Raw genomic sequence first — 15,000 nt, 5'->3', positions numbered from 1 at the left:
ATTAGCCTCTGAGAGACATGAAACACGATTATTTTCATCTTGAGGATCAGAAATAATTAACAAATATTTTCATCAGTTTTATTATAGTACTATCATCAACAATTTCACTTTCTTGCTCTCCTGTCTTCAAACAGACATATTTCAATTTCCTCCTTATTTGCCAGTTCCAAATTTGGCCATGGGACCGTTGAGGGCAGTTTTGATGTATTTTGGAGAAGCCATAAACTTCTTTATGGCCGGAATATCCTCGAACCTTTTGACGAAGCTTTTGAGGTTAGAGAAGGAGTCAAGACAAGTCGGATCTAACACAAGATTGACGTAAAATTCTTCATACAAGACGAAGTCCGCCAGTGTTATCTGGCAAAGAGAATTATAACAAAGAAACGAATTAAATACCAAAGTATAAGAAACAAAGAGCATTACAAGATGGGTTTACAAAAGAGGAAATAGAAAAGACAATAAAAAAATTGAAAGGGAAGTATAATGAATGCTAGAATAAATACAGAACAGATACTCATTTAATTTACAAACAGTGGGGTATCTTACATATCATCGGCTTATCAGCGACGGCTATCGAAAATTCTCAACTCTTACCTTATCAGCAGCAAACCAACTCTGTTTACCCAAGATAGTTGACAATGATTTCAAGGTTGTTTGTAGGTTGGTTAGGTACTCTTTCTTAGTCTCTGGGCTCTGCAATATGAGGAAGATTATATATATATATATATATATATATATATATGTATATATATATGATTTTAATAGTATTAACCCGAGAGATTTTTTTTATCACCCACCACCACAGGTGAAAAAGTGAGAGACTGGATGTAGGTCCAGTCTCATTTATACACACGCACACTCACACTCACACACACACACACGACACACACACGCATATATATAATTATATATATATATATATAAATATATATTTATATATATATTAATATGTATTTTAATATCTATATATACGATATATTATATATAGATATATATATATATAATTATATGATATATATATTATATATGATATATATATATATATAACTTAAATAATATATATATTATTAAATAATATATTAATAATATAATATAATTAATTTTTATATATGATGTGGGTGTACATACATGGTAATGATATAGAAAGTTTGCGTATAGTCTTTCATTTATTATGTATAGAGCAATTGGCGATACCTTGTAGCTTCCTTCAACTATCATTGCTAATCACATTTAGGTATTTCATCTACATAAGCCACTTGGAAATAATTCTATTTTCATTTTGTTAGTACTTTTAATTAATATTCATCATCATTAAACTAATAATTTCGTACTTGATTTCGGTGGTATAAAAGCCGTAGTTCCATATGTATGTATATATATATATATATATATATATATATATATATATATATATATATCATATAATATATATATACTGGTAAAAATGTTCTGTAACAACAGAATTCCATCTAATAAAAGGAGCCCATAAAAACACCAAAATCTAGAGAAAAAAGTACTATATTTCAGAGACTGCTACCTCCCTCTTCAGGTAGATGAATGAGAAAAGTTTACAGAAAAGGTGGAATTTATACCAAGAGGTTCATCCACAGGCAAGCCAATTTAGGTCACCCCCGCTGATAATCTTCCTTTAATTTTCTTAAGTGTTGGTTGAATGAAAACGTTGTCGATCGTATCTGAAATCCATGCTCCTTTTGAGATGTTCATTACCTGCCTCTCTTTTATAAAGGCCGATTCCATCGTTTGACTCTTGTACCGGCTGTTGCTGCTATAAATTACACGTGACAAATTCCAGTTTATTCTATGGTTATGTTCATTTATATACAGAAAACCAACGTTCTCACTTTCATACATTCACTACTTTAGCTATCACGACATTACTATCAAGATAGGTGTAGCTAGCAACCTGTTCTTAAGAGCCTTACGAATTTGTTCCCCAGAATTCCTGGAAAAAAATTTGAACTAATTCGCAAGCAACTTTTGTCTTTAAAGTATCCTGACCATATAATTGAGAAAGCAATTCAAAAAGCAAACGTAATTTTCTACCGACCCCCTAAAGACAAGACCAGAGATACACCCAACAATAAAATAATAATTCCCCACCTGGACACGATTAAGAGAGTAACCCACCCCTCGGAAAATCGAACCCTTTTGTATTTACTTACCCAAACACCTTAGCCAAATCCCTGATTAACGTCCAACAAAAGACATCTCCCAAAGACTCTGGGGTATACGAAATCCCATGCCAGGACTGTGACCAACCTTACATCGGATTTACAGGAAAATCACTTCCCTAGAGATTAATACAACACAAATGGTCAGTTAGGTATGGACAACAGAACTCGGCTATTTTCAACCATATAAATGAACATAACCATAGAAAAAACTGGAATTTGTCACGTGTAATTTATAGCAGCAACTGCTGGTACAAGAGTCAAATGATGGAATCGGCCTTAATAAAAGAGAGGCAGGTAATGAACATCTAAAAAGGAGCATGGATTTCAGAGACGATCGACAACGTTTTCATTCAACCAACACTTAAGAAGATTAAAGGAAGATTATCAGCTGGGGTGACCTAAATTGGCTTGCCTGTGGATGGACCTCTTGGTATAAATACCACCTTTACCGTAAACTTTTCTCATTCATCTACCTGAAGAGGGAGACAGCAGTCTCTGAAATATAGTACTTTTTTTTCTATATTTTGGTGTTTTTATGGGCACCTTTTATTATATATATATACATACATATATATATATATATATATATATATATATATATATATATATATATATATATATGTATATCTCTCACAGCTGGCTATCTCTCTCCTTGAAAAAACTGTCAGGTTTTTATAGGCCGGATAGTTATTGGCCTCTTCCTTACTTAGTAGCCCCATTTGCTACCTGAACCTCTATACCTTTTATAATTTTGAGGTCTTGATTCTTCTTCTTACCTGTATGATGAATTTTCAGTTGAAATGATTATCTGAACTACCTCAAAAATTCAACTGAATTCATCTGCCAATTACACAACTCGCCGCGTTTAAGTTTCTGTCGTGAGTATGGCTCAATAACAAGAGGACATCTAATGAGTGTGTTAATTGTGTCACTTTCTTGTAAATATCCCTGACTCCATAATGTGTGCTCTATGTAGATCATGTAAGAGATGTGGTCATCAGAACTAACTGGTGAATCGCCTCATTGTCACCCTAGATCAGATCAGAAGTTCTTGAGTTGCATCCACAAAACATCAAAGACGTAGGGCTCTGCATGAGGCTGGACCGTAAAGTTACTTAAGGGAGAAGTGACGAGAATCAAACACACTACAGGAAGGCAGCTGATCCTGAGTCAAAATGAAAATTTTCGGGGTGGGAGCTGAAACTGATATAGTATGCAGACCTGTGCCTACAAGATGGAATTTGCATTGTCAAAAATATGCTTATCCATTGTTCATTGCAGCATTAAAAAATGCACTGTTCAAAGTGAATTTGTCTCATATTTATTAGAGGTTTAATAATCTTAATTTGCTCTCATTTACCATCAATTTTCGATTTTGTAAAGCCTTTTAAACTTTTTCACAGCTTTCTGCTGTTTGCCATCATGACCTCTGAAAGTTTCACGTCATCTACAAATGTCAAATATTCCACATATCATCCACGATCGAGTTCTATATTACCCAGTTTTGCAGTGATGTCTAATATATTTTTCTGACCTCTTGCAACAATCAGTCGATGAAGATATCACATAACGGTGGGGGCATAATACAACCTTGTCTTAGATTCTCTTTGCACCAAACCAACATCTCTCCCATTTACCTGTTGTAATAAAAGTTTTCTTCCCATAACCAGAATTTCCTATTGCTCATCTTCAGCATCATCCACTATTCCTCTGCTATTCCTTCTGCTTTAAGTTTGCTTTTGGTCTATGTATCTGCTCACAGATTCCTCCGTTTACTTTCAAACCTTTCATATAGCTGATTTAGTATAAACAGTCGATGGTCGCGCACTCTTCCTTGTCTAAGCTCAAACTTTTTGCTTTTGCCTTCGAACCCCACACTACACAATTCTTTGCATGCAAACTGAAGTCATGTCATTTTTCTTGCATCTGACGATTATGTAGAGATGAACATACCCGCAGTGGTTATGGTGGAAACAGAAAGACGATGTTTAGATGAGACTATGCCTCAAAGGGTTTTGCGAGTCTTTGGTCACACAAGAAGAATGAATGAAGGTAGGATGATAAAAAGAGTGGAAATCGAGTCAGTAACTGGAATGACAAGAAGAGGAGGACCAAGTAACTGTAATTATGACGCTAAAGCGGTCGAGGGATGTGAGGGTCTTAGCATATTACAAGAAGTGCAAGAGAGTGAGTAATTTTGAGGTGAATGACGCAGTCTGGGTAGGGGGCTCCGATTATATGAAGTGGTGATGCGCCTCCCATGTAGATGTACAGGGAATTTAGTGATGCGGAAATATTTTGTACAGGGTGTCATCGTTATTGAACAGTTTAAGTATGAATACGGCTATTATATTCGCAGTATTCTTTTTCGATGTACTTACTCCTGGTCAGGATGAGCTGTTTAGCATTTATATATGTGTGTATATATATCGTCTTCTTCTTCCCAGCTTTATCCCTAATCGGGGTCGCTGTTTTTAATGAGTCTCTTCTATCTACCTCTGTCCTGTGTCATTTCCTCCCGTATTCCCTTCTCCCTCATATCATTTCTAATGGAAACTCTCCACCTGGTCTTAGGTCTTCCTCTCCTTCGCATTCCATCCACCTCCACGTCCATCACGTCTCTTGCCATTTGTTGCTCCTTTCTCCTCATCAGGTGGCCATACCATCTTAACCTTGCCTCTTGTACTTTCTTTGATGCTTCAGTGACTTTTACTGTACCCCTAATATGTTTATTTCTAACCCCGTCCTCTTTGGTTAATCCACTCATCCACTCTCATATATATATATATATATATATATATATATATATATATATATATATATATATATATATATATATGTATATATATATACATGTATGTATAACTGGATCACGAAAGTTTGGAACGTGATAAATCCATACATAAAGGTATAAGCCACGAAGGAAAAATAAACAACGGAGTTTCCGTTGTTTATTTTTTCTTCGTGGCTTATACCTTTATTTATATACATGTATATATATATATATATATATATATAATATATAGTATATGTAGTATATTATTATGTATATGTATGTATGTTTTATATATATATATACATATACATACATACATATATATATATATATATATATATATATATATGTATTATATATATATATATATATATATATATATATATATATATATATATGTATATTATATATGTATATATATATATATATATATATATATATATATATATATATATATATATATATATATAAACGTGTTGATATTCTACAACTCTTTTCACATATACTTAACCGATAATTGCAATGAATATTTAACATATCTTTTAGTTCAAAAACATTTTGATACTCAGACTGCGTCTTAGTCTTCTTCCAGGAAAATAAGACATGAAAAGAGAAGTGAATCTATCAGAGGACAGAGCCTCATTACATGATGCCTTACGTATGTCAAATAGCAGAGGCGGGCATAGGCCATCCGCATATCCTTCCCTTGCTCCAGCAGCATGTCCACCGTCATCTTCTGAGTCTCGGTGTTCCCGCAAAGATCGTATTTCCTTCCCAAGTGCCGCAGGATAGCGTTGCTTTGCGTCAGCTTGACGTCACCGTCTATGTAATACGGAAGCTGGAAAGATTTTAACGGCAATCTGATTATCAGGGTGCATTCATTAGGCATCAAGCATGTGAACACTTTATGCATATATGATATATATGATATATATATATAATATATATATATGTATATATATAATATATAAGTATATATATGTATACATACTATATATATATAATATATATATATATATATATAATATATATATATATGTGTATCCTAAATATAAATAAATATATATATATTTATATAATACATATATATAATATATAAAAATATATATAGTATATATATTATCTATATATATATATATATATATATATATATATAGTTATATATATATATATATACACACATACTCGCGCACGCGCACACGCACACACACGCATACAAACATACATATAGTATATATATATATGATATGCAATATGAAAAACACCGTGTCGTGCTTCTAAGTGACCAAGTGAAGGATCCACAATAATATTCTTGATTTTCAAGACCAAATACATCTGTAGAAACATTTACAATTCCTAGAGCTTTCGTCCATCCTTCTGTGGGCTTGATCACTAACTAAATGACAGACAACGTTGGTGAGGAAATCGAAATAAATATAAACAAAAAAAAAATTAGAAACAAGCTTAAAATATGCGAACAAGTCATGGGGTCGTATTCCTTTCCAGAATTCTCTGTGATCTTCAAGACGGGACAAAACGCTGGTTTTCTTCTTGAATGAAATCTTGAGGGTCGTTATCCAAAAGGGTAGTTTGTGGAACAAACTCTGGAACGGGCGAAGAGTGGTTATCTACATTATCAGTTTGAAGGAGGCAATACACATTTCTGAAATTTTTCAATTCTGGCCCTTTTGCAAATCTCTTCACTTAAAAGTAAACTATTCATAATGCCAGTATTCCCCTCAAAGGTGTCATTCAAAGGGATTGAGATAGCTTTGCCTCCCTTGAAGTCAAGGACAAGATCAGAATCCCAAGGGAGCTTAGCAATGGCGCTGTAAACGTTACCCAAACGGCAAGTTGCAATATGTTCACGTTTCCTCTGGTCCAGGGAACAACCACTTTCACCAATTTAGCATGGTGGTCATGAGTAGGTCAACTTAACTTTTTAGGGCAGATAGATAGCTTAGTGATGTTTATACTTACATTAAGATTTCTGCAGCTCTGTGTATTTCTGATAATAAGTCCACGTTTAACATTGCCAGAGAAATGAAAGATGTTATTCTTAGTAAATTGATAAGAAAACTACCCTCGTTTAGTTAATTCTATGATCTTCCAAAAATCCACAAGGAGGGCATCCTTTTGAGGCCTATTGTAGCAAACTGCAATACTCCTCAAGCTGATTTAATTTCTTGGTTAGCAGAGGTTTTAAGTGACTTGGTGGGAAAAATATATGAAGCTCCCATCTGAAATATAATCTTGATTTCACTGATAGAATTATAGGTAAAAATTTGAATGGAATTATGTATAGTCTGGATATCGTCTCATTATTCACTAATGTGCCTCTGACTTTGTTTTAGCTAATTTGGTCAAAATTACTAAAGAAGGAAAATTCACTCCATCTGTTCATATTAATAAACTTTGTGAGCTCATAAAGGCGTTTGTAGATTCCACCATATTTGAGTTTGAAGGAGATCTCTACCAACAAAAAGCAGGGGTTGCCATGGATTCCTCATTGTCGCCTGTTTTTGCTAATCTTTGTATGAAATTTTTGAAATAATTTTTGTGAACAAACTTCCAGATGATTTGAAACCTAATATATTGGTAAGATATGTTAATGATATCTTTATTGTTTTTAAGGACGATGCCGAATGTTTTGATCAGCATCTTTTACAACGGAATAGTTTTATGCCATCCATCACGTTTACAGTGGAAAGTGAAATCGACTTGGTTATTCACCGAGATGATGCGAATGACTCTTAAATTTTCTGTTTTCAGGAAAACTACTCACACAAATACGTAAAAACATTTTTATTCATATCATGAAGAGAAAATCAAAAGTAACGTTCTGACCAATTTGTTTTTTTAGAGCGTTTCGAGTTTGTGATCCTAGCTTCATTGGCCAGGATATTGAATTCTTGACTACGATTTTCAAAAAGTTATGTTACAACAGGTTTTTTTTTTATTGACAAATGTCTTTCTAAACCCAGAAGAATCTTTTATAATCCTAGGGAACACAGCTCAACTCCTAATTTTAAACGCCTTCCCCTTCCGCATAATCATGTCCTGAGAAAAGTTTCTAAAAATCCTAGAAAAGAAAGACATGGGTATAGCGTAGTTTTTCAATTCTCTAATACTTTAAAAAGAAATTTATCAAAACAGTTGCAGAAAACCAAACACCGATGCCGGAGTCTATGCTATAGTGTGTAAAGACTGACAGATGCTATAATGGTGAAAGTGGTCTTTCCTTGGACCAGAGAAACGTGAACATATTGCAGCTTGCCGTTTGGGTAACGTTTACAGCGCCATTGCTAAGCTCCCTTGGGATTCTGATCTTGTCCTTGACTTCAAGGGAGGCAAAGTTATCTCTAAGAGTGGGGATAGGACCTCATGGAGGATTGTGGAAAGAGCTCTCATCCCTTTGAATGACACCTTTGAGGGGAATACTGGCATTATGAATAGTTTACTTTTAAGTGAAGAGATTTGCAAAAGGGCCAGAATTAAAAATTTTCAGAAATGTGTATTGCCTCCTTCAAACTGATAATGTAGATAACCACCCTAGGGCCCGTTCCAGAGTTTGTTCTACAAACTACCTTTCGGATACAGACCCTCAAGATTTTATTCAATAAGAAGACCAGCGTTTTGTCCTGCCTCGAAGATCTCAGAGAATTCTGGGATGGGACTTATTCGCATATTTTAAGCTTGTTTCTAATTTTTTGGTTGTTTATATTTATTTCGATTTCTTCACCAATGTTGTCTGTCATTTAGTTAGTGATCAAGTCCACAGAAGGATGGACGAAAGCTCTAGGCATTGTAAATGTTTCTGCAAATACATTTCGTAGTGAAAAACCAGAATATTACTATGGAACCTCTACTGATTATATAATGATATATATTAATATATATATTATCATATATACCAATTATATATTATTAATTAACATATATATAATATATATATACATAATAATAATATATATATATAATATATTATATATACTTATCTATATATTTATAGTAATATATATAATATAATACTATATATATATATATACTCAACATATATTATAATATTAATATATATATATAATATATAATAATATATCTATATATATATAATATATATATAGATACATATATATATATATATATATATATATATATTATACATATATATATATATATATATAGATATATATATATACATTATAATATATTATATGATATATATATATATATATATATATACTATATGTATATATATATATACCTATATATATATATATATATCATATAATATGTATATTATTATATACATATATATATATATATATAATATATTATATATATATATATTAATTATATATATATATATATAACATAACAGGTCAGGTGCTGCACAATAAGCATACGCACTGTGTATATATGACGATATACGAGCTTTTGTGTAAATGCGTCTGTATCTACGAATTTATGCATTTTGTATGTTACAAGAACATTAATGGAGATTCCTCTACATTATTTCCCATTTGAGTTTTCGTACATTTCATTAGTTACGTTGTAATGTTCTGAACCACCCCCTAAAAATCAACGTCACAACAACGTTTCTTACGTTAGGTAACGGAAGGCCGAGAGTGAATTTGACAGAAGTCCAACTTGACCTGTCGAAGTCGGGTGCAGGACCTGCTTCGAAGAATTTCTCGTCATATCCTTCGCCACCGTACTCCAGGACGAACCTTATAGGCTGAGCCAGCTGGAAAGAGAAAGCAATTTATTGTCAGTTTACGGGCGCTTGAAAGAAGCATTTCATCTTCAGGAAAACAAAAAGAAATATCCATTATAAATTTGTCATTGCAAAGGTTTGATATTCCCTGATGTTATTAACTTTAGTGAATTTATACATCATACCTAGCCAGTTCGGTACATAATTTAGTTTGATCGGGATGACTTTCTGTCTCTTTTCAAAACAGGTTTTTTATTATGTCATGGATATTTCTTTAGATCACAAATCGCATTCCTTCATTAGCTGTACTTTTGGCATACTGGGATTTACACAGACATTAGAATAGAATATTTAAAGTTAAAAACAAATGAAGGTTAGCAAAATTTCACTTTATATATCGATAACAAACTTGACAAAGTAACACCGAAAAAAAAAAAGGCGGTTTTGCCACGGTGTATTGGAACTTCTCTCCTATTTTATGCAGTGTCAGTCTTCCACTCAAAGGCTGCATCTGAGAATGAATGAATGAATGGATGTTTTTTAAGTTATCAGGCGACGTGACTAGCTTCTCTTCAAATTTAAGAGAGACTTGTCGGATGTAGTCTTTGAGTTTGGTTACTCATTTTGTTGTTCTAATAAGCATCAATTTCAGGTTGTTGATGGATACTTGCTTAATCCAGGAGGACTTAATTAAATACACTTTTATTACCTTTGCTGAAATATTTTTGAAATATTTTACTAAGTGGTTTCACCAGCCTGGTTCGTCCAAAGGGGTCTGTCAAGCTCACTACCCAGTACTTAATATAGCTAATATTTCCTTTGATTTTAAGATAAATTAATTTCTTATCATCGTTCAATGTCTTTGGTAGAGTCATTCATATATTACACCAATAACGATACCCGACACCAGCACGGACAAATACATTACGAGCAAGAGCCAGTGCTGGCATAAGGTCAGCTTAATCAAAAACAACAACAGACAGATACACAGTTACACACAAAATAATCTGTTGTTTTTACCATTGCTACTGAAGCATCAAAGACTGTCCAGACTGAGCTGTCCTCGGTTGCACTTTTTGTATTTTAGTAATTTCATTTCTTTATGTTCCTATCCTGTGTTGATAACTAGGCTTTGCTGTCTGCTGATGCAACAGTACTTAATAATCAACGGAAATGGGCAGTGGCAAGGGAACGATTCGTTTACATCAAGTTATTCATGAGCTATGAATAACTTGAATCATGTTTTGTTTATGAACAAAACGTAATACATCGCTATTATCTATAAAACGACGAGCATTAGAAAGATTATTTACTCTCAATTATTTATCTGTAAACATATTCCTCTGCTGATGAATATCAGTCAAAGATGATTTTCTTTATAGGTCATGCCTGGACGCTTACAAACCCCTGTTTCGTCCCGCCTGTCTTTCATAACGACGAGTGAAACGTCACAAAGGCTTTTTCCTCTATACGAGCTGAAGTCAGTAACAAGGACCGCTGATAACATAGTAATGAAAGCAAGCTCGTAGAGGACAGAAGCTCTTTAGTCGCTTTCTTGCTGCCTTAGAATTTCTTCTTGAGATCAAAGATACTTTCAGTTTTCTGTAAAAGAAAACTATTGTGCTGTCTTCGTCTGTCCAACTGTGCGTCCTCAGATCTTATAAATTATCAGTGCTAGGGGGCTGGAAATGGGTATGTTTATCATCCACCCTCCAGTCATCAAACATACCAAATTATAGTCATCTGACCTCAGTAGTTTTTATTGTATTTAAGATTAAATTTAGCCATAATCGTACCTTCTGACGACGCTATAGGGGCCCTCAACATAGGCCATCACCGGGCCGTGGCTGAGTTTCATGGGCCGCGGATAAGAGTTGCATGGGACCGTGGCTGAGGCCACCACCGGACAGTAAACTCGACTGGGCAGAAGAAACTTCAGCGCATTTTATACTTGTTTATTTAAATGTCAGAATGCAATTGCGTTGTAATCGCACTACCACAGTTCAGTGAGACTACCGATGCCGAGTGTAAACATTACAAAATTCCCCGGCGGGAGGGGGGAGGGGGAGGGCAATTAGTTTTGACAGTGGTATTTTCTAGAACGCCGAGGTTAAAAATGGTTCTGTCAAAAAACCTGTTCGCTGAAGTGTGCAACCATTTCCGTAAGGATGACAGAGCGGTTCTTTACACTAGTTTCAAGTGCATGTCTCCACTTGAATGAAACTATTGGCCCTGAGAATAAACAGCCGAAACTTTAATTAGGAATATCAACACAGTGGCGCTGAGTGAATGCATCCAGATTCACAAATGCTTATGTATATTGTATATTGTTATATTATATATATATATATATATATATATATATATATATATATATATATATATATATATATAAACATGTAATACGAGAGAGAGAGAGAGAGAGAGAGAGATATGAATGTCTTTCTCTCGGTGTTGCTTATTAGCACAATATAGCGTTTTCCCAAAGAACAATGCCTTATATTAATCAAAACACCTTTACAATGAGGTCAATAGAAAACTTACCCCTCGAATTTTCCAGTATCCAAGGATGGGCACCATTGTGGGAATGAGTTCTTAAACGGAAAACAGTTAAGACACCTCTGAAAGCAAGATAGCAAAGAGGCTCTCTGTCTTTCCAAAGCGGTTGTGGTGGCAGCAAATCCTTTGTTCTGCAACCTAACGAATTTATGAGAGATTCCGCCAATCACCTTTCAGCTTCAACTGGACAAAGACGACAAAAGGAGGAGCCATCTGCGCAAGGATGTGCTTTGGCATTTAATGAAAGGGGATCTAAAGTAAGACATTTTATTTCCAGTCATGATTAGGCTACTCCCAGAAAATATTTTTATCATTATATTTAAGTAACTGAAGGAATGTGGTAACGTTTTACGTCATTTTGCATTGTCATCGTTAGATTACAAACTGGAGCTGTGGAATGACGCATCATCTTTCGATGATAGTGCTGATAACGTTTAATCTTTTCTATCACTGTGACTAAGCGACCTTAAAACTAACATAGTAACCATGCTCTACTACTGTGTCATTCATTCTCTGGTGCTACCCTGGAGTTTTGAGAGATAAGTATGTATGATTACGAGAGGTATTCATCTGTTTTTCTTTAGAATTCTCTCGGAACGAAAATAATATTAATATAACTCCATTTTGCATGAGTTGAAAAACTTGTAGGTGAGCTGTTTCTCTTATTGTGACAGAGAGAGAGAGAGAGAGAGAGAGAGAGAGAGAGAGAGAGAGAGAGAGAGAATGATTCCCTGGCAACAAGGAAGATTGATAATTTCGGGCTTCGAAGACTCGCAGTTGAATTCAATTGATATTGAAACAGAATTGAATGTGCCTGTTTTTATGTTTCGTCTACATAAATTCAGATATTGTTCAGATTTTGTTCTTATTATACATTACTTTAAATGCACTTCGGAAAAGGCTAATTTAAAAACAGTCAAACGAGGATGAGCAACGTACTTTTACAAAGATGATTTATTCTCTTGTATTTGAAAGAGATGAATGACAATGGACAGAAGAACAAGACCAGCCAAGATGAGCTTTAGCTCTCGTCAGATCACGGATAGTAACAAACCGTAACTGGACGGATATGTAAGCAATTATCGAGGTAATCTATAATTCCCAGTTTGCCAAGTAATAACAAGATCTGTAGCAGTTTGATATACATATATATATATATATATATATATATATATATCTATATATATATATATATATATATATATATATATTCTCCCCAAAATGCCCTAAGTTATTTCTGTGTCACCTTCATGTAGATTTTTGCAGGACCCTGTTTCACCTGCTTAGTTTAATTCCCATTTGTTTTGAGTAGAGGCCTCGGCTTTATCTAAGCACTTCTCTTGTGATTTTGCTTGCAACAAAAATAGTGGTCAGATTTAAAGTTTCACTGGTTAGTGACTAAATCTCTTGTTAAAGAGAAAAAGATGAATTCCCTGCTAAGAGTTCTAGCATCTTCCCAGACACAAACTATATATATATATATCTATATATATATATATATATATATATATATATATATATATATATATATATAGTTTGTGTCTGGGAAGATGCTAGAACTCTTAGCAGGGAATTCATCTTTTTCTCTTTAACAAGAGATTTAGTCACTATCCATGGGAAACTTTAAATCCCAGACACAACTATATATATATATATATATATATATATATATATACTAGATATATATATATATATATATATATATATATATATATATAGTTTGTTTCTGGGAAGATGCTAGAACTCTTAACAGGGAATTCATCTTTAGGACTTTTCCAAGAGATTTAGCCACCAACCATGGGAAACTTTAAATCTGACTACTATTTTTGTTGCAAGCAAAATCTCAAGAGAAGTGCCTAGATAAAGCCGAGGGCTTTACTCAAAACAAATGGGAATTAAACTAAGTAGGTGCAACAGGGTCCTGCAAAAATCTACATGAAGGTGAAACAGAAATAACTTAGGGCATTTTTGGGAGAAAATAACTTCAAAGGCACTGCAGAAATAAGGTGCAGTGGTTTGGGGCCACGGCAGTTCAAGGAACAATCTAAGGAAGGATCCACAGCTAGGAGACATAGATTGGTCCTTAACAGGTAAGGAGAGGCGGCCAAACATAGTCTATGAAACTTAAGATCCTGACTTATAATTCTGACAAAATTGTAAACGGATGACATATTCTGAATTTTGAAGATAAAGGTACAAAAGCGTTTGCTTCGAAAATTTCATCTCAAATTCTATGCCTTGGCTGACCTATTCTTTCCATATCTACTTGAACAACGAACTCAGACCCTTCTGCTGCATGTATGGGTAGGCAACAGGGTCCTACAAAAAGGGAATAGCGTAGAAGAGGGATATAAAAGGGAATATAAAAAATGTGAATAAATCAAGGAAAATATATAGACGAGTCCTCTTTTCTTCTAGCCACAGCAGGTGATGGTGAATATGCAAGACTATATCTCTTTGCAATGCTTTTATTATTAATGACATTTAGATCTAGAGGCAATTCTGATGTCGGAGCCAGAACATTAGGAAGATTAGAATTTAGGACTGATTCCAGTCCTAAATTCTAAATCAAAGTAATTCAGAGTTGCTCACGATAAAATCAAGCTGAAGCCGAAACAAATAAATCAAGGAATGCAAGGAAGGAAGAAAGAACTTACTGGAAATAAAAGAGCTACAAACAACCTGACGTTCAAAAGAACGTTAAGACCCAATTTGGGATACTTTAACATCGACAAGAAAATGGAAGGGAAAAT

At 34.0% G+C, this 15,000-nt stretch overlaps 1 protein-coding gene across 1 annotated transcript; it reads right to left on the bottom strand.

Annotated features, from left to right (window-relative positions):
• Positions 1 to 64: 64 nt before the first annotated feature.
• Positions 65 to 12,391, bottom strand: LOC135215672 (glutathione S-transferase Mu 2-like). Its single transcript, XM_064250615.1, has 5 exons — positions 12,233 to 12,391; positions 9,578 to 9,718; positions 5,630 to 5,809; positions 595 to 693; positions 65 to 357 (listed from the first exon to the last, which is right to left on the bottom strand). The coding sequence occupies exons 1-5, from the start codon at positions 12,266 to 12,268 to the stop codon at positions 154 to 156; spliced, it is 660 nt and encodes a 219-aa protein (XP_064106685.1). The 5' UTR covers positions 12,269 to 12,391; the 3' UTR covers positions 65 to 153.
• Positions 12,392 to 15,000: the final 2,609 nt, after the last annotated feature.

The sequence above is a fragment of the Macrobrachium nipponense genome, chromosome 5 (genome assembly GCF_015104395.2).
Source record: "Macrobrachium nipponense isolate FS-2020 chromosome 5, ASM1510439v2, whole genome shotgun sequence".
NCBI lineage: Eukaryota > Metazoa > Arthropoda > Malacostraca > Decapoda > Palaemonidae > Macrobrachium > Macrobrachium nipponense.
This window is presented reverse-complemented; position numbering and strand designations above follow the sequence as displayed.